The 24,497-nt window shown below is 47.5% G+C and overlaps 2 protein-coding genes and 1 pseudogene across 2 annotated transcripts in view; all 3 read right to left on the bottom strand.

Annotated features, from left to right (window-relative positions):
- LOC144379745 (uncharacterized) overlaps positions 1-24,497 on the bottom strand; it is a 164,203-nt gene that overhangs the window by 31,903 nt on the left and 107,803 nt on the right.
- LOC144379913 (leucine-rich repeat-containing protein 37B pseudogene) lies at positions 499-1,565 on the bottom strand (annotated as a pseudogene).
- On the bottom strand, positions 1,717-24,235 carry LOC144379868 (RAD52 motif-containing protein 1-like). The gene is made up of 7 exons (XM_078060477.1): positions 24,164-24,235; positions 23,988-24,049; positions 23,107-23,180; positions 5,292-5,434; positions 4,732-4,900; positions 3,493-3,578; positions 1,717-2,009 (listed from the first exon to the last, which is right to left on the bottom strand). The coding sequence occupies exons 1-7, from the start codon at positions 24,233-24,235 to the stop codon at positions 1,908-1,910; spliced, it is 708 nt and encodes a 235-aa protein (XP_077916603.1). The 3' UTR covers positions 1,717-1,907.

Below are 24,497 nucleotides of genomic sequence, written 5' to 3'. Positions count from 1 at the left end.
AGGTCCAGCCTCCTCGGGGCGCTCTGCAGGCCGAGCCGGGGCCTCCAGCTGGGCTCGGGTGGGCCCAGCCTCCTCGGGGCGCTCTGCTGGCCGAGCCGGGGCCTCCGGCTGGGCTGGGGTGGGCCCAGCCTCCTCGGGGTGCTCTGCTGGCTGAGCCGGGGCCTCCGGCTGGGCTGGGGTGGGCCCAGCCTCCTCGGGGAGCTCTAGTGGCTGAACCGGGGCCTCCAGCTGGACTGGGGTGGGCCCAGCCTCCTCGGGGCGCTCTGCTGGCCGAGCTGGGGCCTCCAGCTGGATTGGAGAAGCCTGAGCCTCCTCGGTGCGCTCTGGAGGCTGAGTTAGAGTTACAGTAAGTACCAGATCCACAGGTTAACAGTGACATTGGAGAAGTTTGGCCACTGAGCTTCATTCTTACTTAGAGATGGCACATTCACCTCATGTGCTATTGGCTGAGGTACCATCTCCTTAGATGGCTCTGGAGGTTGAGCGGAGGCCTCCTGAGGGGTCGAAGGTTCTACTTCCTCAGGGGCCTCTGTCGGTTGAGCTGAGGCTTTCTGCTGGACTGAAGAAAGTTTGATTTCTTCAGGGGTACTTGAAGGCTCAGCTAGAGCCTCCTGTGGGTTTACAGCTTCCTTAAGGATCTCTGGAGGCGGAGATGGAGCCCCCTGCTGAATTGGAGATGTTTCTATTATCTTCAGGGGGCTCTGAATGTGGGGCCTGGGCCTCCACCTGAGGCAAAAAAGATTCAGCTTGCTCAGGCAACTCTGGATGATTTGGGGTCTCCTGCAGGAGTGGAGGAATTTCAACCTCCTCAGGGAGCTTTGGAGGTTGATCCGATCCCCCTGGGAAATCCATTGGTAAGTTCACCTCAGGATATAGGATATCCATACTGGAATCTGAATAACCATCCTGCAACTGTTGTTGAGGGTGGTCTTTATTTGCAAATTGGTTTGGAGTTCCAACAACTTTGGCAAGCCTTTGATGCTGAGCTAGATCTTTCTCCAGGTTTGGGGGTGAAACAATAAACTTGGTTGGCTTTGAACTGTGACTATCCAGAGGTGGAACAAGTATTTCAAATGATTGGTGATGTTCAGCCTGATCTAGACCTACAGTTTTAATCTTACTTTTGAGTCGAGGAGGCGGAGCTATGGTCGGATTCTGAGCCCAACCTAGGCTTGGAACCACCTCTGGGAGCCTTTCAAGCTGGGTTAGCCTGTCATTCAGATCCTGATCTGCCTCTGGGGGCAGCTTGCCAACTGCATCCGTGTCCGGGAACGGAACCAAAGTCTCAGTCAATCCTTAGGCAGGGCCAACATCTGGCTGGAGCAGAGGACCCCTCTGCTGGCGGTGTAAGGGCCTGGGGCGATTCGGGCGGGAATTCAGAGGAGTGTGAAGACCAGGGCTCGGTGGGCCCCAGGAGGTCGGAGGTCAGCTGGGCAGGGTCCAGGGCCCACTCCGGAGGCTGAGCTGCCTGGACCAACAGCCACAATGATTGCCACGTGCGGAGGAGCAGTGGGGCCCAGAGGCGCAGCCGGGACATGACACGCGGAGGCTCTGGATCAGCACGCGCCCCAACCGGAGCCGAACCGTTATGGCAGCCCCGTGACGCGCGCACCGTTCATCACTGCCTGCCCCTCCCCCGCCTACATCCCACCCTTTATTTACTACGCCTTTGTTTACGCTCCTTTATTAGCTCAGCGAGGACCGGCACCGCGCCCCTCGGAGCGAGCCCTTTTTCCAGAATCACCGGGGCCCAAGCCTCCCTTCCCCCTACAAAGGGCACAACCACCTCCTGGGGCTCACAGCGAGGCAGGATGGCCCCGGACTCCAGCAGCTCTGGGGTGGAAGGGGGCAGGGTGCAGTTTCCCAAGGACGCCACAGGACCCGGCATCCCGGGAAATTAAAAAATGCTAGTCCGATTCTGGCGGTTTGAACTCGGCCTCTTCAAAGCTTAAATCCGAGAGACATTCTTCCTCCCCTCGGCCATCCTGCTTCCAAGAAAAGTAGCTGACCTGCAGAATAAGCACCCGTCAGGGCAGTGGGGAAGGGAACACATTTTACAGTTAGTTATTCTAAAATGTTGCCATTTCCTCTCAATTCTCAATACGCATGTCTGAGTATTAAGTCGCCACTCTGTTAGGAGGCTACCTACCATTGAATCAGTGATGGCTCCAAAATTTCTGTAGGAGGGGTTTTGGGGTGGAGCTTGAGGGGGCAGGTGAGCATTTCATTCTGGGAATGAGGGTCTGAAACCAAGAGAATAGCCCTCTATTTACACTGGCATGGGAAAACTTCCCCCATCCCACCTGGATTCAACACAGCCGTCAGTCTAGAAAAAGTAACACCACCACTTTTGAGAGGTCTGACCCTGTGTGTGCACATGGAGAAGGCACTTAGGATGTTCAAGTTAGCATGTTAAACAATTTTCTTGAAATACTGTAACTAGCACCCAGTTTACATCCTTCACAGCCCTTTTTACAATCTGTTTTATTTGAGTCCTTGTTTATGGTCTGGCACAAGCTCTAGCACGCAAACCGTAAGAGAGAAGGGTTTTATCTTATTCCCAGCGTGTAGCACATAGCAATGGTTTTTAAATGGAACGGATTCCAAGACTGGCCTTATTTAGGAATGGATCTGTTGTTACAATCAGGTTTCTGAAATCTTTAGCATCAATACGGAATCTCTTTCACATTTCACAGGAAGCTAGACTTCTTAAAGTGTAAACTTGGATAAGTCTGAAGTTTCCTTGAATGGCTTGATTTAAATTGAATTAAAATAATTATTTTGCACAAAAAAAAAACCTTCAAATACTTTTTCAGAAAGTAACCATCTTTCCTTTCTCCACTCTTCCCTTCAAAACAAACAAACTTTGCAATTTTGGAGTGAGTTAAATAATCAGAAATCTAGCCCCAAATTAAGTTTTCAATGACATGAAACACATCCTTTTCTCCTTTTTTTTTTTAAACATTCTATATGCAGTATATTAATATCTTCTTTTAGAAATTACTTCGGCAACTTAATCCCTAATTCAGGGCATTGATATAAGTGATTTACAGAAAAGTTCTTCAGCAAAATATTTCATACAAGATATGTATGAGATGCTGACATCTGGGTAATACACCTTATTTGAAAGGCATAATGGTTTTCAAGCACTGTAGCATAATCTCACTGAAGGCCAGAGTTACTCTGTTCCCAAATCCTTGAGATTCTGTTTGAGGGGAGCTCTAAAAGGCTGTGTCCTCTCCTATGGCCACAACAGTAGGAGTATTCTGATGCAATTTGCTCTCCAAATTTTAAATAAGGGGTCAGAGCCAAGGGCCAGGACTTCAGGAAAAGCCCCAGAAATTCTCTGCACTCAAAAGCCGTTTCAGAGTTTTACATTTCCCAAAGGATGACAGAGCTAACTGTATGTGCCCAAGTCTTCCAAATCCTGCCGGTTGCTTTAAATTATGGCTACACTGGCTGTGGAATCCTCGAGCTCTAATCTCCACATACTTGAATTAAATCCTGTAGCTCCTCTTCGGTTCTGGCATCTGTAATCTCTTCACAGGGTCTATATTCCACAGCTATTTTACCACTTTCTGAAATAAAGTTAACAAGTAGCATATCAAAATTTTTCTTGTTCTAAAACTTGCTGTATATAACTGGGATAGCACCTAGTAATTAGACATTCTTTTGATTTTTAAAAGATATTTTATTTATTTATCTGAGAGAGAGAGTGCACAAGCAGGGGGAACCGGAGAGGGTGAGGGAGAAGCAAGCAACCTGCTGAGTAGGGAGCCTGATGAGGGGCTCAATCCCACGACCCTGGGATCATGACCTGAGCCGAAGGCAGACCTTAACCAACTGAGCCACTCAGGTGCCCCATAGACATTCTTTTGATTTCTAAAAGCAGAAAATAAAAGCATTTTCTCAGAAGTTTTCTCATCTCACACTTCAGTTTTTATCATAACTAGTTTTTTTTTAAGATTTTATTTATTTATTTGAGAGAGAGAACACGAGCAGGGGGGAGGGGCAGAGGGAGAGGGAGAAGCAGACTCCCCACTGAGCAAGGCAGTCCGACATAGGGCTTCATCCCAGGACCCTGGGATCATGACCTGAGCTGAAGGCAGACGCTTAACCGACTAAGCCACTCAGGCACCACTATCATAACTATCTGTGAAAAAATATATATGAAGTTATCAACCATGTGCTTAAAAAAACTTTATGATCTCAGAGATAGGAACTAAGGAATAATGACATAGGAAGTTAAAACTGTGGAAGCAAAAATGTTCAATCATAGTATGATTAAACAGTAAGACATTAGGTAGGGGTCAATGTAAGTTCAAACCTGGAATAGAGACCACTGGACTATGGCTGATACTTCATATCAGAAACAAGGCAAGTGTCTACTATTTTAGACACTATTTTAGCACAAGGCAGATTCTTCTTCTTCTTCTTCTTCTTCTTCTTCTTTTTTTAGCACAAGGCAGATTCTTAACCAAAAATGGGAAAAACATTACTTCCCTCTTCCTAAACTTCTTGGCAGAAAGTCAGTTTTAGAATTGTAAAGCTAAGTTCTTTTAGGTATTGTGTATGATAAAAACCTGTGTTGTATGGTAGAAAAGCTCTGCCCAGGGTTTTAGTAGCTTAGCAAGGGGAGGGCTTGATGATATATCTGAAAAGATGAGTTTCAGAAAGAAAGAGAGATTCTACCTCCACTCCACTCCAGCCCCACCCCCACCATAAACAGACCTTCTTCCAGCTTCTCCAAAGGCTCCTCAGCCATGCCAACTCCAGGACTCCTGCACTCATAGGATGGCAACACCACCTCTAAAGCACAGAAGAATTTCAGGCTCTGCTTCTGAAGTGGTACCAGAGCATCTTCATTTTCTCTTTCTTCGAGGTCAGAAAGATCCTGAAGCTGTTAGGATTTTAAATTAAAGGTCCTCCCTAGGATCTCAACATAGACTTCAAGATGTTTTGTTATTAGAAATAAAAACTAAACTCCAGTAAACCCAGCAAACAGTTGAGGTCCTATAGCTTCAAAATCAAGTAAGACTTGCAAATGAATTATTAAATACAGACAACTAGTTTTTTTTACTCTATACCCTACAAATACTGGCGAAAATTATGGACATCACTACCCAAGTCACTGAAAGTATTATTAATTCTAGGTGGCAGGCTGATGCTCAGGTCCCTCCACTTAGAAGCCTCTCACATCTTCTCCCCACACCCAGTTCTCTCCTCTCTGAAGTCCAGGATTTCAATGTTGAAATGAGTCTGATTAGCCAAAGAAAATCTATAAAGTTTACCTTGATGATCCTTTTTGACCATCCACTGAAACCAAAGTAATAATTTGCCAATTCTTGGCACTGGGAGCTATTTAGGGCAAGGGCCTGATGTTGAACTGCTTTATGTTTGGTGCCAAGACGAACCGAAAGACATAAGAGAGAGACTGAAAAATATCACCACCTGCCACAGAGGCTTATTTTGGATACACCTGAGATTGATCAATACCTATTTCAGAGACTGGCTGTGAAGATTTAAAAGATTAAAAAGGATTGTAAGCAATGAGCTCATAGTAAGCCCTGAATAAATGGTGTTCATTATTTTTAAGCTACAGTACTTTTCTGCATCATTTGCAGGGCTCCTGATTGAATTGGAAGATTTCCCTGACCTCTGGTGGTGAGAGTGATGATGAAAGCCACTAAGGAAGCCCTCCAGGAGCAAATTATGTAGGTGATCAAAGGAAAGAAATTGTTTTTGTTGTCCCATCCTGTAGCTCGTTTGAGAATATGACCTGAAGAGCCGACAAGATGGACCTGACACGGAGGTAGGACCTTAACCTGCAGCACCCTCCTCCCCAAGTTACTAACCTGTTAGAACAAGGAATATACATACCTCTAAAAATTTTATAAGCAACTAAACAACTAGAGGTTCATTTGCATTAATAAGCTTCTTTGAGAATGCAAATACTTCCAGTCTAACTTACGCTCTATGGTGAATTTATTAAATGTCCTGTCTTAAATGTCTATTTCAACTTTAAGCAGGGTGTAGTATAGTAATATATTCATAAAGATTCAAATAATGCAAATGAAGTCACAGCACTATTAATTCTTTATTGATTTGTTCGTGCATCTTCCTCTATCACTAGTTTATAAGCTCCTTAAGTGCTTGAAGGAACCATCTCTTACTCTTTTCTCATTCCTAAAACCGAGCACATTCTGTTGTTGATTGAGTGAACGAATGAAAGAATGGGTGATAAGAAAATCAAATTACTTTCTCCAGCTGAAGCTGCATGCTGGAAAGAAGAAATGAAGATGAACTTTTAAATGTTGAGTGCTGCAGGGAGGCTAATGGCGAGGCATAGTGGAGCTGTTCTGGATAAGAAGGAAGCTTCAGAAGGGCCCCGAGCCTCTCTGTCGGAGAAATAGTTCCTGCTGCCAACCATTTTCCTTCATGCTACTGAAAAAAACTCTCTCAAATGCCTTAGGCCTTTCCTTGATTTATTTTATTTAAGACATTATTCTTTTTCCTGTATTTATAAAAGGCAAACAACAACAACAACAAACCCAACCAGGAACTATATGTAGTTGCCAAAGTAGAAAAGAACACATAAGTAAATTGGATAACAATTTTGGAAAGCAAGGGTAGTAACCCAAGGTTCTGTGTTAAATTAAAAAAAGAGATCGAATGTGAATACGCTCTCCTGTCAACTATATATTGACTTGTAGAACATTTCCTTCATCACTCTCAGTGATGGGCTTTATGCTGTTAAATCTCAAAACCTACATTTATGAAATGATCTTAATGTCCAATGAGAGACAAAAACCTCATTTCTTACAACTGATACAAAGTAATTGTCTCATAATCTATAATATCTGAGTGGCTATGGGAACTCTGCACAGGCTGGAAACAGGCAGAGCACAGTTTGCAAACTAAAGAAGGTCTGAGAGGTCAGCATTTCAATCACAGGGAGTGAAGCCCAGATTGAAGAGGGTGTTGAACAAGTAGGCAGTACACCTAGAGACACATCTGAGCAGATTTGCCCCTCCCCTCGCTTGTGCTCTCTCCCTCTCTCTCCCAAATAAATAAAATTTTATAATAAAATTTATTATAATTTAAATTTAAAATAAAATTTTATTTATTTGGGAGAGAGAGAGAGAGAAAGAGAGAGAGCATGAGCAGCGGGGAGGAGCAGAGGGAGAGGGAGAAGCAGACTCCCCGCCGAGCAGGGAGCCCGATGCAGGGCTCGATCCCAGGACCGGGGGATCGTGACCTGAGCCAAAGGCAGACGCTTAACCAACTGAGCCACTCAGGCGCCCTCAAACAAATAAAATCTTTTGAAAAAACACAATGGTTATCCAACTTGGCTGCACATTAGAGTCACGTGGGAGAATGTCTGCCTTTTGAAGTAGAAGCCGGGATGGAGACAGCTAACTAAGCAGGCAGTGTGGTACGGGGGAGAAACTTGGGAGCCACACAGGGCTGCCACTCACCAGCTGTGTGACCTGGCAGGGGTTCCTTCACCTCTCTGAGCTTCACCTGTGGAATGGGAACACTACCACACGCCCTGCAGAGCTGCGGCTGAGAGAGAGAGGATGTAAGCCCAGGCCCATGCAGGGTCAATAAATGGCAGACACTACTGTCATTGTTATTAAAAGTGAGCAACCCCAGGAAGACTGAAAGCCCTTCTTTATGCAGAAGGGACCCAATCTGGGCAGAGGGGACGCAGGTTATATGGAGAAGAGGGTCAAGAGGTAGTGTTGATGAGAAGCCAGGGTCTTTCTGGGGAGCACGGGAAAATTCCAGGGGCGGCAGCGATTCCAAGCCAGAGCTGGTTAAGCGGCGGCTGCCAACAGCACCAGGGACCAGCAGCTGTGGATGGACCTGGATGGGCCCAGTTTGGGCAAAGCCAATCCTTTTCCTTCAGCAGGCATGAGGAAGCTGACCAGCTGCAGGCTCTGACTCTGGGAGCCGCTGATGGAGAAAGAAGCAGACTTGGTTGAGCACCTACCTTGTGCCAGAAATTGCACCTCCATGCCTTTGATCCTGTGAGGTGGGCACACCCTCATCCCATTTCACACTCAAGGGGGCTTAACTCCGGCTGCCTGACTCACAGAGCCCTGGGGTCGCCACAACCCTGGGACCTGCAGTGGCAGCGCCCCCCCCCGCCCCCGCCAGGGCGTGCTGTATACACACATGACCCAGGAACGCCTCACTTGATGAAGTGCTCATCTCCGTAGTGTTGGTTGTTTTTTTTTTTTTCAAAACAAGAAGTAGGGGCGCCTGGAGGGCTCAGTCATTAAGCGTCTGCCTTCGGCTCAGGTCATGATTCCAGGGTCCTGGGATCGAGCCCCGCATCAGGCTCCCTGCTCCGCAGGAAGCCAGCTTCTCCCTCTCCCACTCCCCCTGCTTGTGTTCCCTCTGTCGCTGTGTCTCTCTGTCAAATAAATAAATAAGATCTTTAAAAAAAAAATTAGTCACCATACAATACATGATTGGTTTTTGATGTGGTGATCCACGATCCATTGTTTTCGTATTGTATGGTGACTAACATAACATAATAAAATTAAAAAAAAAAACCCAAGAGGTATACTTTTTAAGCTGATTATCTTTTTTCATACTTGGTACAAGATACAATGTTCATTGTAAAACACATAGAAAATACAGATAACCAAAAAGAAAAAAAATTAAAATGTCGCATAGCCACATCGTCCTGAGACGAGCACTGTCGATGTTTCGGCATCTCTTGTTCCTCTAGGCGAGGCCGGGATGTGAGCGCGTGGAGAAATGACCAATAAAAATGACCAAAAAGGGGTCATAGGGTAGACTGTGTGTCTGGGACTCTGCAGATTCCAGGCTTCTCTGTCCCTCCAGAAGTCAGGGTCAACCTGTGCTCACCTAGCCATCCTCAGTGTCACAATTTCCAGAAGGCAGAATCCTCCTCAATAGGAAAACTGGAGACATCTAGTGTGACTGGGGTCCTGTCACCAGGGCAGCCAGGATGGGCTCTGAACACCTGCTGTCCTGGGATGAGGCTGATGCTCAGGAATCCCAGGGGGACTCTCTGTCCACATGGGCAGCTCAACCCACTCCAACTCTGAGCTCCATTCAGAGCCTGAGGCTGATCGGTACCCTGATTCTGGGACCCCAGCCTCAGTGCTGCTCCCTTAGAGCTCAAGGTCCATGGGGGACATGAGACACACCCTCCCTGTGCTCTCAGCCCCAGGCTGTCACTCCCACAGTCACCCCAGTTACACCCACAGCCAGGCTGCACTCTGATGGAAAGTCTTCTGTCCCAACCCAGGGCCACAGGGCCTGTGACCTCAGGGACACCTTCCCCCTTATCTCCACCTTGCCACCACTCACATGTGGGACCCTTGACAGAAACTTCTGGGTCCAGTTGGCCTTGGGTGGTAGATATCCATTCCTGTAGTCATGGGTGGCTGAATGAATAAAGGTTCCATCCTGAACATGCTGGACACAGTTGCAGGGACTAGAGCTGTGCTCGCCCCAGAGAGTGGTCTGACCCCAAATCCCTCTGTCCTGGAACCTCTGTCTCTGTTTGGTAATTTTGTCAGCAGGATGGTTCTGAGTTCATAGGAACAGGCCCCTCAAGGGGTTTCACTGGTCACCACGTTGACCTTTCCTACCTGGGAGACCAGACACATGGTACAAATAAGTGATTTGAGAAAAAGAATATAAACCCCTATTCTCCTGAGAACAGAATCCATTCCTGTTCCACTCTTTCCCATCCATGTGTTTAACTACTCTTTCCACCCAGATTCTCTCCGCACTAAGCACAGATCTGAGGAAAGTCCACTCCTGATTGTACCTGCATCTTCATACTGACATTGTCATTGAGTTTAAATCAATCTTACTGAATGGAATTATGTATAAAATAACAAGTTCATCTTAAGTATGAGGTTGGCTCCGTGGGGACTGACACATAAACTCTGTCACTAGGTCCCTGTCAGAACATCTGCAGCTGCCACTCTTTTCTTCCCAGAATTTCCAGCAGATTTGCCCTTTGAGCTCTGAGGTCAGGGCCGCACACACTCACGTGGCAGGGCTCCTGCAGACTCGTGTCTGTGCTGGAAGGACAGAGCTGAGGAGGGAATCCCTGTCCAGTGTGTGGAGGCCTGTTGTTTCAAGCAGGGAGAAAGAGTGACGGGTGACAAAGATGCTCCGTGTGTAACCCTCTAGGAATACACGTGACAGCTTCTACCCACAACCTGGAGTGAAGAGCTCCCCATCTCCTCAGTGCTGTGGCGGCCTCAGAAGAAGGAGAGCTCTGGAAATCAGGGAGAAGGCACATAAGAGGAAATTCCCAGCATCCTGCACAGAAGGGGTCCTGTGTCCATGGGGACCTATCACTGCTCTGGATCCTGATGTAGAAGAGTTAGTGTAGAGATACCATCTCAGTCCTGACCCAGGAACAGAAAAGGGAACCATGGACAGATTCACTCTGAAGAGTCTTACTAAGGCATATAGTGAATCTCACTTAAGGGGAGGTGACATATAAGGACTCCTGGTCAGGCCCTAATGCAGGGAACAGTGGTCAAAACAGTTTGGGGGTGTGTGGACATGTGTCTGGTGGGCCCTGGTCACCAAGTCACACCATGGTGTGTCTGGGTCTGGACACCAGGGGGCACTCTGGTCCCATTTCTGAGGAGTCAGGGGTGATCAGAGCTGGGCCCTGCCACCTGGCCCTGCCTGTGCCCTCTGCTCAGGGCTCACAGCTGGGACCTCCCCACCCCTGGGCACACACGGCCCCTCCCCTGCCTAACCCCCTAACATGCTGAAGCAGAGGACCTGACCCAGGGCCTGTGAGGGGTCAGTGAGTTGGGGTCTCATTTGCATGAATAGGCCCTCCCACTCTCAGAAGATGAAGAAGGGAAGGGAGAGATGAGGGGGGCTCCGTACAGCTGTGGGGTCACAGAAGGCAGGATCGGTGATGACCTCCACCATGGCCTGGTCCCCTCTTCTCCTCAGCCTCCTCGCTCACTGCACAGGTGACTGGATGCAGGGACAGGGAAGTGGCCCTGGGAGGACTTGTGGGGCCCTGCTTCTTCTTCTTGTGTCTAGACCCCAGCATCACCCTGTCTGTGTCTCTCCCCCTTGCAGGGTCCTGGGCCCAGTCTGTGCTGACTCAGCCGCCCTCCGTGTCTGGGGCTCTGGGCCAGATGGTCACCATCTCCTGCACTGGAAGCAGCTCCAACATCGGGCAAGGTTATGTGAGCTGGTACCAACAACTCCCAGGAAAAGCCCCTAAAACCGTTATCTATTGGGATAATAGCAGACCCTCAGGGGTCTCTGAACGATTCTCTGGCTCCAAGTCTGGCAGCTCAGGCACCCTGAACATCACTGGGCTCCAGGCTGAGGACGAGGCTGAGTATTACTGCTCAGCAGGGGACAGCAGTCTTAGTGCTCACACAGTGCTCCCGGCCTGCGGGGAAGTGAGACAAAAACCTGCTGTCCGGGGCGCCTGGGTGGCTCAGTCATTAAGTGTCTGCCTTCGGCTCAGGTCATGATGCCAGGTCCTGGGATCGAGCCCCGGATCGGGCTCTCTGCTTGGCGGGAAGCCTGCTTCTCCCTCTCCACTCCCCCTGCTTGTGTTCCCTCTCTCGCTGTGTCTCTGTCAAATAAATAAATAAAATTTTTAAAAACAAACAAAACAAAAAAAAAACCCTGCTGTCCCTCAGCAACAGGTCTCCCTGTGCAGCTCCCCCTCCATGGTCAAGTCAGCTCCTTCCTTTGTTTGGTCTAATCTGTAGTCTGAACTAATCTCAAGGAACATTGGCTATAAAGTATTCCAAATTCTCTTAAATTCAGCCCCTCCAGCCTCTCCTAAGCAGGAAGACATTGTTTGGTTTTCTCCTATTGAGGAGAAACTCCTGGGTGCCAGGGGCAGGCTGCCCGGGTAACAGAGTCTGCTGATGAGGGAAACAAAGGCAGGAGAAATGTCGCTTAAAGTAAATCTCCTACAGCTGCAGCCCTTGGTAGATACCTGACCCATGCAGAGTATGACCTTCCTCAAGGACCTCATGGCTGCCTTAGCGCCTTCCTGTGTGTGTTTTATTAAAGACTGAAGTAACCTCGTCTTCATAGCAGCTAGCCCCTCGATTCCTGAAAGCCTTGCTTCCAAATTCCTTAGAGATTTACACTATCCCTCACCTCCACTAATTAAAAAGTATATAATCAGTCACTCCTCACAATGCCAGTGAGCTTTCTGCCCATGGGTCCTGTCCCCGGGCTATAGTAAAATCATCTTTTTTCAACTTTAAATGTCTCAAGAATTCTTTCTTGACCACTGGGCTTGACAATCCCATATCACGGTGACAGGTCAGGACAGAACCAGAGACAGGGAGTCCACCTGTGTCTGATGGAGGATAGAGCACTGTCCAGTGAGTGTGCGTTCATACCACTTACTGAGCACCTACCACGTTAGTCTAGCGATGTAGGACATACGTGGACATGACAGGAAGGGTCTGCAGGCTCAGGGACCTGACAGTGTGTGGGGGAAGAGAGAGGACACAAGCTAAACATGTTGTCATGGAAAGTTGTGTCTCAGGATCATGAGGAGGGGTGAAGTTGGTGGGGTGGAGTGGGAGCATTGGAGGGGTTCACAGGGAACTCCAGAATCTCATGTGTCATAATGGCATCCCCGTTCTGCACAGACAATGAAGGAACAGGAGGGAGCATGTAGGTGGGATGTGGCAGGGGTTGTGGACTCTGTCCCAGTCAGACGAGGAGTTCTGGGCAAGGGGTTGATAGGGAGGAAAGTAAGAGTCCTCATGTCCTGGGGGAAGCAGGGACTGAGAATGGGAGTGGGAAGGAGAGGTTAGAGGTGGGGTGGCTTGGGAACAGTGGGTGGAGTGGGTTCATTTCAAATTCTTTTAAATTTGTTCCTGAACCCTGTCCTTGGCATCCACAGATTTTGTCATTTTCTCAAATTGAGCAAAAATTTCTGGGTACCATGGCAGGATGGCCGGTGGACAGAGTCCATCATGAGCTGGGGAAGAACCAGCAAAACACAGTCTAGCTGCGTGCGAGTCCCGACATGTCGGGAGTGTCCTATATGTGTCCAGTACCAACAGCTCCCATGTATGGGGTCCCAAATCCACAACTGTTATGATGTGAGTCCCTCTGGGGACCCTGATCCTTTCTTTGCTTCCATGTCTTACAGCTCTGGCTCCCTGACCATCACTGGGCTGAGGTCTGAGGACAGTCTGCTCCTCACTGCCCCTCCTGGGACAGCATCTCAGGGCTCACACAGACTCCAGGCCTGTGGAAATTGGGACCAGAGCCCCTGTCTCATCAGCCAGGAGGGGGAGGCCCAGCGGCTGCTCAGGCTCTTCCTGTGCCTTCCGCTTCTGGTGCTCCTGCTGCCGCCATCATGGGGCCAAGTCCATGCAAGGGCGTGTGCTGGGGGTGAGGGCTCCTCCTTTCCTCCTGTCCCCACCTTCACTCACAGCAGCCTCTCCCTAGACAAAGGGTCTCCCAAGGACACAGAAAGGTCATCTCCCCCATCAGGTTGAGACACAGGGTCTCTACACTAAGATTCATGGACTGGGGGTGGCAGGTCCAGGGTGCTCATCTCCCCCCTGAACTGTGAGGAATCTGGGGTCTCCATTCTTGATCATTTACCTATTTCTACAAGTTTCCAGACCCATGTAATCCTATTAGTCTTCCATAGGAATGTCTGTTCTTTCTGCTCATTGGGCTGATTTCTTCTGTCCCTGCTGCACCAACAGGGGAGTATTGAGGAATCATATATTTGGGTCTTTTAGGATGACTCCCTTTTTATTCCCATCAATGCTGAGAGCCAACCAGAGATTATTCTTGTTCACTTTCATTGTCTATTACTTGCAGAAAGACATTGAATAATCATGGAGTTAAGGCCACTTATGCCTGTTCCTGATCTTGCAGAAAGGTCCTCCCCCCTCACCACAGTAGCTAACTTCCTGTCTGGGGGACTGAGTTCTAGGTGTGTGGGAGAGAGTGTGTTACCATGGGTCAAATGTGTCTGTCTGTTTCTATTTTACGTAGTTTTTGTTAGGACTTTGCTTTCCATTTGCTCAAAGAGTCTGTCAAGTTCTAGTGAGATAATGTGATTTTCATCTATTGCTTTATTAATAGGATATCTTATATAAAATAACGTTTTACTGTGGAATTCAACTTGTATGCCTGCAGTAAATCACATACGGTCATGGTGTATGAACATATGGATGTGAGATCGGAGTCACACTGTTGATATGGTATTTAGATCATTCGTAAAATATGTCTTAATACTGATCTGCAAATTTCCTTTCCCTTATAATATATTTCAGATGTCTGTATCAGTATTACATTTTCTTTCTATAAGAATTTAACTTTTCTGGGGGCACCTCGCTGGCTTAGTCAGTTGAGCATGCAGCTCTAGGTCTCAGAGTCGTGAGTTCAAGCCCCCATTGGGCATGGATCCTACTTAAAAGTGTAAAAAAAAAATGAATTTATATTTTCCATTGTTTTTCAGTGCTTTTCAATAACATATATATGAAGCAAACAAATAAAATTTTCTGCTCTCTGAAAGTTTGTTATTTTTTCTTGTGAAGCTAATCTCATCTCATGCCTTTTTGTGGAATAGTTCCTTATAATATTCTCTATTTATTCTTTATCTAAAAGAGATTTTATTTATTTATTTGAAAGAGAGAGAGAAAGAGTGTGAGAGAGAGAGAAGCATGATCAGCGGCAGGGGCAGAGGGCTTGATCCCAGAACCCTGGGATCATGACCTGAAGAGAAAGCAGACGTTTAACTGACTGAGCCACCCAGGTGTCCTAGTGACTGGATCAATCCTGCAAGTTCTCTGTGCCTGTCCAGCTTCCTCATGCCCTCAGTCAGTCATTCCGACACATCCCGCAGTTTCCTCAGACAGCTCCCCTCTGGAGGGGCAGGGGCTCTGTGCTGGGAACTGGCAACGAATTCAACACAGGGTGTCCTTTCTGTCTGCATTAGATGCTCTTCACTTCTCCTACTCTTCCTTGTTTCACTTTCTCCCTGCGCCAAGGCAATCCTAAAACTCCGATATCCTGCCCCAAAGAGTAATTCACCAGTTCCCTCCCCCACTCTATTACACTGTCCTTCCCAGAGGAGGTGGGGAGAATCCTACCTTCACCTGGAATTCCTTGAGGGACCTCTCTCCCCATTTGTCAACTGCACGAGGCACAGCCCTTCCCTGGACCACATTCTTCTATAAACCTTCTGAGAATCTGTTCCTTATTTCTGTTTCCACCTAGCCCTTCTCATACCTACCTTTGTCCTTGACCAGAAGCAGAGATGGGACATATATGTGGAATAGATGTATGGTCATAGACAACTACCCCATATGGAGATGATGCCTCATCCCTAGGGAACCATTGTTCTAGTTGAAGATCCATGTGTCTTCCTGAGTGTCCTCATTCAGTTCTTTCCTCACATGGGGAGCTGAGAGGTGGGCCAGACCCACACATCTGGGGGAGGAGGGATGGACTTTGGCAACCTCCTCACCTAGGAATTCACTTCAATAGTCCCCATCCCATCAACATATATTACCTTCTGGCAAGCATCCCTGAACTTTTGTCATGCACATTTAGTCTTGGGTAAAGAAATCACAGGGAGCAGGTAGATGTGGAGTAAATGCTAAGGAGAGGAGACACATCAAATTTCAAAGAAACTGAAGAATATGATTTAGTTGGATGAATTCCTGCTAACAGCTCACTTGCCTAAGGGACTGTGAGATGATCACTTGTCCAAATGTGTTAAATACCGAGCTCAAAATCAGCTCTGTGGTCCGTGGAAGTCCAGTCTCAACTCCTCAGCCCCAAATCCCACAAAGGTCCTGGCAGAAAACCTCATGATGCAGGAATGACGGGTGTGTGGGCTCCGTGTTCACAGGAGAGATGGTTCTTCCAGGGAGAAGCAGATGAAGGAAGGCAATATACGACCGATTACTTCTGTGCTGCTTGGAAATTGTTCTAATCAAATATCTCACTCGTATTGATGATGGCTGTGGTGGGGGATGGGTGCAGTGTCCATTCTGTATGATTTTGTGCAACATCAGATACGTCCACAGTACATATGTGTCTGTTCCTACCAGGCATGATGTGTGTGAGTCCTGGTATTACGTGATAGTCCAATCTGCCAACATGTGTGCCCTCACTCGGACCAGGGGATGAAGCCCAGCTACTGCCAACAGACAGAGAAGCTGGTGTGGGGGCCATGGGAAGGGCAGGAGCTCAGGGGGGTCCAAGGACAGAAGAGTGATGAGGCCAGGGCACTGAGGACCAGGACAGGGGCCGCAGGTGGGTGTGCAGCTAGGCGTGACCACCACACGAAAGGGCATCTCAGTGGGGCTAATGTGATATAGTTTATGCAAAAGAAGTTAGGAACAACTGAAGGATTTAAGCCATTGGTTGACTGTGTGAAAGTTCTGTGTGAATGCTATGAGGAGAGAGGACCTGAGGGCAACAGGGGTTTATTTACTGCATTCTTTCCTAAAGACCTTGCATTCTTTACTGAAGATCCTAGATCATTTCCAAAAGATCCAGCAACAAGTCTGGGGACATTTGCTGAGTTGATACAAGTGGATATGAAGGGGAGTTTGAGCAAATGTGAGTTTCTACTCTGGTCTAAAGAGGCAGTCATAATATCTGCAGTAGGACTTTAAAATAGTGATCTTGCTAGGAAGCAGGACATAATCAACAAGAATTTACGGTAGGAAAATGATCTTATTTTATTTTATTATTTTATCATATTTAAGTTGATCATATTTATGATGTTATTATATTATTTGCTTATTTGCAATTGGTAAAACCTGGGGAAAAATCCCAACAAGAAATATATGACACAGATATGCACAAAACACCCACTTTACTTAGATATATCTAAATTTTTAGAGAAAAATCTCATGTTATTCACTAGTGTTGTCTATAAAATTTATTAATTTTCCTATATTACCAAATCAACTGAATCTACAGATGTTATGACAATTACATATCTAGTGAATTTTACCAAACTGTAATCTTTTGAACATATCACTGAGCATTTTTATATCCTAGAATATGTCCATTCTATACTGATGCCCTGAAGAACCCTTGCAGGACATTCAAACAAGCAAGCAAACAAAACCAGATCCACTGTCCCCTGGTGTGGGACATCAGGTGTTACACATAAGGGTCCTTCAGCTTTTTCTAGAATCTCCTGCAGGGGTCACTGGCCACTTCAGTTGTTTTCTGTACCTTAAATACAAATGTGGCATTCATTTTCCCCAGTGATAATGGGTTTATTGAAGAAAAGCAAAAACGTGAAATCCAGGACAGGTAAGGTATGGCAAAACCACAGGCAAGAGCAGGGAACAAAGGATAAGGAATCTCTTTTATGGAGCAAAGGGTGGTGTGGGAGGGACAAAAAGTCCATGGGAATAAAAGGGAATTCTAATTAGGGGGATTGTCACTGGTGGCGTTGTGACAATTTCTCATTGGCTGGGCTGTTGCCAGGGCAGGAAGAAGTCTTCCTCTTCCTGAGGTAGGAAGGGACTAGCTACAGGCCTGTGGACTTGCAAAGTCTGACCTCCTGCTGGGTCTGCAATCCAGGAGTGGTGGGCACGAGAGCTCCCCCTCCTGGTCTCTGACCTCCATGCAAAAGAGATGTTCCTTTAATTAAATATCACGTAATATATGTATGTGTTTACATTCCCATAGACCAGGACTCTTTCTGACAGTGAGACTCAGCAATATCATCAGCAGGCCTGAAGGACCATCATATCTAGAAATCAGACCCAGTGATATGCAGACCCCAGCTGGACTCAGGGATCGGACCCTGGTGACATGTGTGCCCTGGACCAGCAGGTGGCGCTGTGGGACTGCCTTGTGCTAAAAAGGCAGCTCATTAGTGAGAACCATTCAAAGAAGTCTGGGCCTGAGGGCTGGGCCCTGTGCTCCCTGATGGGACTCAGCAGCTGTGTCCCCTCTGGTCTGGCAGAGTGTCCCGAGGGGACCTGTGTGTGGTCTCAGCAGGTGCTTCCTCCCAGGGCTGGCCCCAGGGCTGAAGCCAACCTCCATCCTCCTCAGTGTGTGATGTGAACTGAGTTCAGCACCAGGGCTCAGAGAAAGTGAGGGGCAGGGACTCACTGGATGGACTGTATTTGCATATGGAGCCCCTCATGTGGCAGAGGCTGGAGGAGAAAAGGAGGCCTAGGGCAGGCCAGCCCACTGGGGAACCTGGGTCTGTGTCACCATGGCCTGGACTCCTGTCTTCCTGGGGATGCTCTTTTACTGCACAGGTAGGGACAGGCCTCGGGGAACAGCCTGCATCACCCCTCTGCTTCCGAGTCTAGAGAAAATTTACATTGAACCCATCCAATATCCTATGAGTGTGTGTGTTTGCAGGCTCCCTGTCCCAGCCCGTGCTGACCCGGCCGCCCTCCCTCTCTGCATCTCTGGGAACGACAGACAGACTCACCTTCACCTGAGCAGGGACATCAGTGTTGGCGGCTCGAACATCTACTGGATCCAGCAGCAGCCAGGGAGCCCTCCCCGGGGTCTGCTGTACTAGTCCTCAGACTCCGATAAGCAGCAGGGCTCCGGGGTCCCCAGCCACTTCTCGGGCTCCAAAGACGCCTCGGCCAATGCAGGGCTTCTGCGCATCTCGGGGCTGCAGGCTGAGGCCGAGGCGGACTATCACTGGGCTACAGCTCCCGGCGGTGGGAGCAGCTACCGCTCCTCACAGCGTCTCGGATAAGGAGGAAGTGGGTCTAAAACCCCTGGACCCATGGATCTTGTTTCTGAGCCGCTTTTCAGGAAGAAACTTACCTGGAGAGACATAGCGGGGTGGTCTCTTCTGCACGACGATCTATCCTTCAACAGGGAAAGGGGAAGAGTCATGTAATGCACAGAAAGTGACATAAAATGGGGGCATCCGAGGAAGACACAGACACATGAGATATCCGAGCCCAACCGCACACCCCCACTCAATCTGGAGAAGATGGACAGGAATGAATTCTGTGTCTACGGCTGAACATACTGCCCAGCGAACATTCCTCCACAATTCGTTCTATCATCTTATTCCATAAAGTGTGACCTTGTGTCACGACTGATGTATCCACAGCTGATACACTGACAATAACCCTGCTCACAGACACAGTTTCCTCTCTCTGAACCAGCTACACGGGAACTTGGACCGGATCCTACAGACTCTCCCTGACAACACTCCCCATATCCTCCTCCTCTTCTCCTCTCGCTCCCGCGTCCCTCAGGCGTCAGTCTCTCCCTCTGGCTCTTCAGTCTGAGCTCTGTCTCCACATCAGGGTTTCAGAGAAAACTGGAAATGACCTTGCTGTAGTTTCCAGTCTCCAGTGTCCATTTCCAGGCAGGAGAGAGACCAGAAAATACAGCTGCATGCAACTCCCCACATTCTCCTTCCTGCCCTCACCCCAGGCCCCATTTTTCTGTTCTCAACACTCCCAGTAAGTCTCTTTATTTATTTTAGAGGTTTCTTTATTTTTTTTGAGAGAGAGAGAGAGAGGGCACAGCAGGGAGTAGCAGAGGGAGAGGGAGAGTCTTAAGCAGACTCTGCGCTCAGTGTGGAACTCTGCATGCTCCCCCCCACCCTGTGCTTCCAGACACCTGAAAACCGCACATTTGTAGGTCTTCTGTCTGCAGAGGTAAAAAATTGACAGATTTCTTGTCACTCAACAGGACCTGGACTCCTCATTCAGTGAATGATGAACAGGTTCGCTCTCACATGAGCCCTCCTGGCCTAAATAAGTCCTTTTCCAGTAAAAATCTTTGAGATCATTACCTCTAAATGCACGGACAGAATGTTGGAAGTATATATAGAGAATCCCCATGGAGAAACATCTCTCAGGGTATTTCAAAGTCATAAGAGGGACAGGGCTCAGGTAGCCTCAGTTTTGGACACATACATACAGACAAACACACACACACACAAACACATACACACCCCTCTCCTCCCTCTGAGTGAATAGTGTGCCTGGGACTCTGCAGATTCCAGGCTTCTCTGTCCTTCCAGAAGTCAGGGTCATCTTGAGATCACCCAGCCATCCTCAGTGTCACAATTTCCAGAAGGCAAAATCCTCCTCAATAGGAAAACTGGAGACATCTAGTGTGACTGGGATCCTTTCCCCAGGGCAGCCAGGATGGGCTCTGAACACCTGCTGTCCTGGGATGAGGCTGAATCTCAGGAATCTCAGGGGGGAGTCCTTGTCCCCATGGGCAGCTCAACCCCTGTCCATTTGTGGGATCCAGTCAGTGGCTGAGGCTGATCAGTATGTTGATTCTGGGAACCCAGCCTCAGAACTCAAAACCCTTGTGGACAAGTGACACATGTTCCCTGTGTTCTCAGGGCTGGGCTGTCACTCTTTAGTCACTCCCCAGTAACACTTCCAGCCAGGCTGCACTCTGATGGAAAGTCTTCTGTCCCAACTCAGGGCAACAGGGCATGTGACCTCAGGGACACACTCCCCCTTATCTCCACTTCTCCCCCCCTCACCTTTGGGATATTTGACAGAAATTTCTGTGTCCAGTAGGCTATGGGTAGTAAAATCCATTCCTGTAGTCATTGGGCACTGAATGAATAAGGCTTCCATCCTGAACGTGCTGGACACAGTTGCAGGGACTAGAGCTGTGTCCAACCCAGAGAGTAGTCTGACCCCAAATCCTTTGTCCTAGAAGCTCTGTCTGTGTTTGGCAGTTTTGTCAGCAGGATGGTTCTGAGTTCATCCGAACAGGCCCCTCAAGGGGTTTAACTGGGCACCATGTTGACCTTTCCTACGTGGGAGACAAGACACATGGTAAAAATAAGTGATTTTAGAAAAAGTATATAAAAACCTATTCTCCTGAGAAAAGAAGGCATTCCTGTTCCATTAATTCAATGTTACTGAGTGGAATTATGTATAAAATAACACATATTCTTCTTAAATATGACGTTGGCTTCGTGGTGACTGACACATAAACTCTGTCACTAGGTCCCTGTCAGAGCATCTACAGCTGTCACTCCTTTCTTCCTAGAACTTCCAGCACATTTGCCCTTTGTGCTCTGAGATCAGGGCCACACACACTCACGTGGCAGGGCTCCTGCAGACTCGTGTCTGTGCTGGGAGGACAGAGCCGGGGAGGGAATCCCTGGCCAGTGTGTGGACAACTGTTGTTTCAAGCAGTTTGAAACAGTGACAGGTGACAAAGATGTTCAGTGTGTAACCCTCTAGGAATGCAGGAGATGGTTTCTACCCACAATCTGGAGAGAATCATTCCCTGTCTCCTCAGTGCTGTGGGGACCTCAGAGGAAGGAGAGCTCTGGAAATCAGGGAGAAAGCACATACAAGGAAAGTCCCAGCATCCTGCACAGAAGCGACCCTGTGTCTATGGGGACCCGTCACTACTCTGGACCCTGATCTCTAAGAGGAGTTTGTGTAGACACCACCCAGTCCTGACGCAGGAGCAGAGAAGGGAGCCATGAACAGACTCATTCTGAAGACTCTTAGCAGGGCATATAGGAGTCCTGACTTAAGGGAAGTGATATATAGGAACACCTGGTCAGGCCCTAATGTAAGGAGCAGTGGACAAAACAGTTGGGGGGCGATGCAGAGATGGGTCTGATGGGCCCTGGTCACCATGTCACGCAATGGTGTGTCTGGGTCTAGACACCAGGGGGCACTCTGGTCCCATTTCTGAGGAGTCAGGGGTGATCAGAGCTGGGCCCTGCCACCTGGCCCTGCCTGTGCCCTCTGCTCAGGGCTCACAGCTGGGACCTCCCCACCCCTGGCCCCACACAGCCCCTCCCCTGCCCATGTCCTTGACATCCACAGGCAGAGGGACCTGACCCAGGACCAGGGAGGGGTCAGAGAGCTGGGGTCTCATTTGCATGGCCGGGCCCTCCCTCTCTCAGAGGATGAAGACGGGGAGGGAGAGATGAGGGGAGGCTCTGCTCAGCTGTGGGGCCACAGAAGGCAGGATCGGTGATGACCTCCACCATGGCCTGGTCCCCTCTCCTCCTCAGCCTCCTCGCTCACTGCACAGGTGACTGGATGCAGGGACAGGGGAAGGGGCCCTGGGAGAACATGTGGGGCCCTCCTCCCTCTGTTTCTCTCTAGACCCCAGCATCACCCTCTCTGTGTCTCTCCCCCTTGCAGGGTCCTGGGCCCAGTCTGTGCTGACTCAGCCGCCCTCCGTGTCTGGGGCTCTGGGCCAGAGGGTCACCATCTCCTGCACTGGAAGCAGCTCCAACATCGGGAGCTATGGTGTTACCTGGCTCCAACAGCTCCCAGGAAAGGCCCCCAGAATCGTCATCTATAGTAATAACGACCGACCCTCAGGGGTCCCAGATCGATTCTCTGGCTCCAGTTCTGGCAGCTCAGGCACCCTGACCATCACTGGGCTCCAGGCTGAGGACGAGGCTGAGTATTACTGTGCATCATGGGATGATAGTCTCAGTGCTCACACAGTGCTCCCGGCCTGTGGGGAAGGGAGACAAAAACCTGCTGTCCCTCAGCAACGGGTCTCCCTGTGCAGCTTCCCCTCCTTGGCCAAGTCAGCTCCTTCCTTTGTTTGGTCTACACTGTAGTCTGAACTAATCTCAAGGAACATTGGCTACAAAATATTCCAAATTCTCTTAAATTCAGCCCCTTCAGCCTCTCCTAAGCAGGAAGACACTGTTTGGTTTTCTCCTATTGAGGAGAAACTCCTGGGTGCCAGGGGCAGGCTGCCCGGGTAACAGAGTCTGCTGATGAGGGAAACAAAGGCAGGAGAAATGTCGCTTAAAGTAAATCCCCACGGAGAGGAAGAGGTAGAATCCCTGCTTTTCTCAGGTATGGAGAAAAGATAAATAGTTTCATTTGTTCACAAAGGTATATTTCATCAATTCATTATAGATCAGTTCGCTTAAGAGAAGCTTCCTTAAATCTGAAGGAAGAAAACATTTTTAAAAGTCAACAATGTTTCAAACAAGAGTTCATAAAAAGTACAATTATCTTCCTCTGTCCATTCAGTTTCATGTTATTAATTTCTGATCTGTTTGAATCCAGTTTTTCTCTTAGTTCTGGTAATTTTTTCTTTAGTTTTGCTATCTCAAAGGTATCGGATACCTACATTTTTGGAAGTCCTGCCCATGAATATCCTTGAAGATGTAACACATTTGCAGTAACATCGGAGTAAGGTGGGAACTGTACGTGACAAGACATGACAGTGGCCATGGCTATGGATGAGTTAGAGTTCATTACGATGCAGTTGACAATGAAATGTGGTTATTCCCGTGACACACCACGCAAACATAAATCAAAGGCAAATACAGAAAGTTACAGAGTTGTAAACAAAATGTAGGATTTTTTAAAATATTAAAAAAATATTTTTAATTCATCAAAGTCCAGATAAACATAGGAAATATTTTGGCAAAATACAGAACGCATGTTTTCTAGGCACATAATTTTAAAAATGAATAAAAACTTGTTTACCATTTTTTTTGTAAGAGCGGACCAATAATTCAAGAAAAATGTTTACTTTTTAACCAAGTTAAAACAGAATTTCAATATTGCATCCACATAGTTTGGTATTTAAATTTATCTTAATTTTAACCAGTATTGACAACACATAAAATTCCTTTCCAGGTTGCTATCCAAAAACCAACTACAACTTTCTTTTATACATTGAAATTTAGACTTAAATTTTCTTTCTTCAAATAACCAGCCTTATCTTAGGACAAAATCATTTTTCTTTTCCCTCAACAAAAAATGTGTTCCCATTCCAGATACCTTTTTTCACCAAAAACACATATCTTACTTTTCTGGCACACAGAGCTTTTTTCTTTATCATTTCTAGTAGTCTAAATTATATTTATTAGAATTCTTAACTCTTAGAAACCTTAGTTTCTAGGGAAAGCTGTATAGTAAATGATTGTGACCTGTTTGTTATGCCAGTATTCTTTAGATTAGCAAATTTAGGAATACATTTCACAGTTTCTAGGAACATAGTACCATATTTCAATAATGTACACACCAGGTTTAGTAATGGACCCATGGTTATCTTTATAGTTTTCCTGTAATAAGACAAAAGAAGATAAACCTATGGTGAGTACTTAATGTTTTATTATTTTATTGTATTTAGTTTAGCAAAAAATGAAGAACTAAGTAAATTGTTAAGAAGCCAATACGTGGAGCACCTTGATGGCTCGGTAGGTGAAGCACACAACTCTGGATTTCAGGGCTGTGGGTTTGTGCTCCATGTTGGGTGTGGAGCCTACTTGAAAAAAAAAAAAAAAAAGGCAATACTCTCCCTAGCAATGGACAGATTCAATGCAATCCCTATCGAACCCCTGAATGCCTGTTTGCACACTCCGAAAAGAGGATCTTAAATTTTCTGTGCAATTACAGGGACTCAGAACATCCGAAGAATCCTGAAGATGAACAAATCTGTAAGAACTCACAATTCCAGATTTCAAAACTCTCTAAAACTTACTTACAAAACTACAATAATCAAGAGTGTGG

Source organism: Halichoerus grypus, chromosome 13 (genome assembly GCF_964656455.1).
Source record: "Halichoerus grypus chromosome 13, mHalGry1.hap1.1, whole genome shotgun sequence".
NCBI lineage: Eukaryota > Metazoa > Chordata > Mammalia > Carnivora > Phocidae > Halichoerus > Halichoerus grypus.
This window is presented reverse-complemented; position numbering and strand designations above follow the sequence as displayed.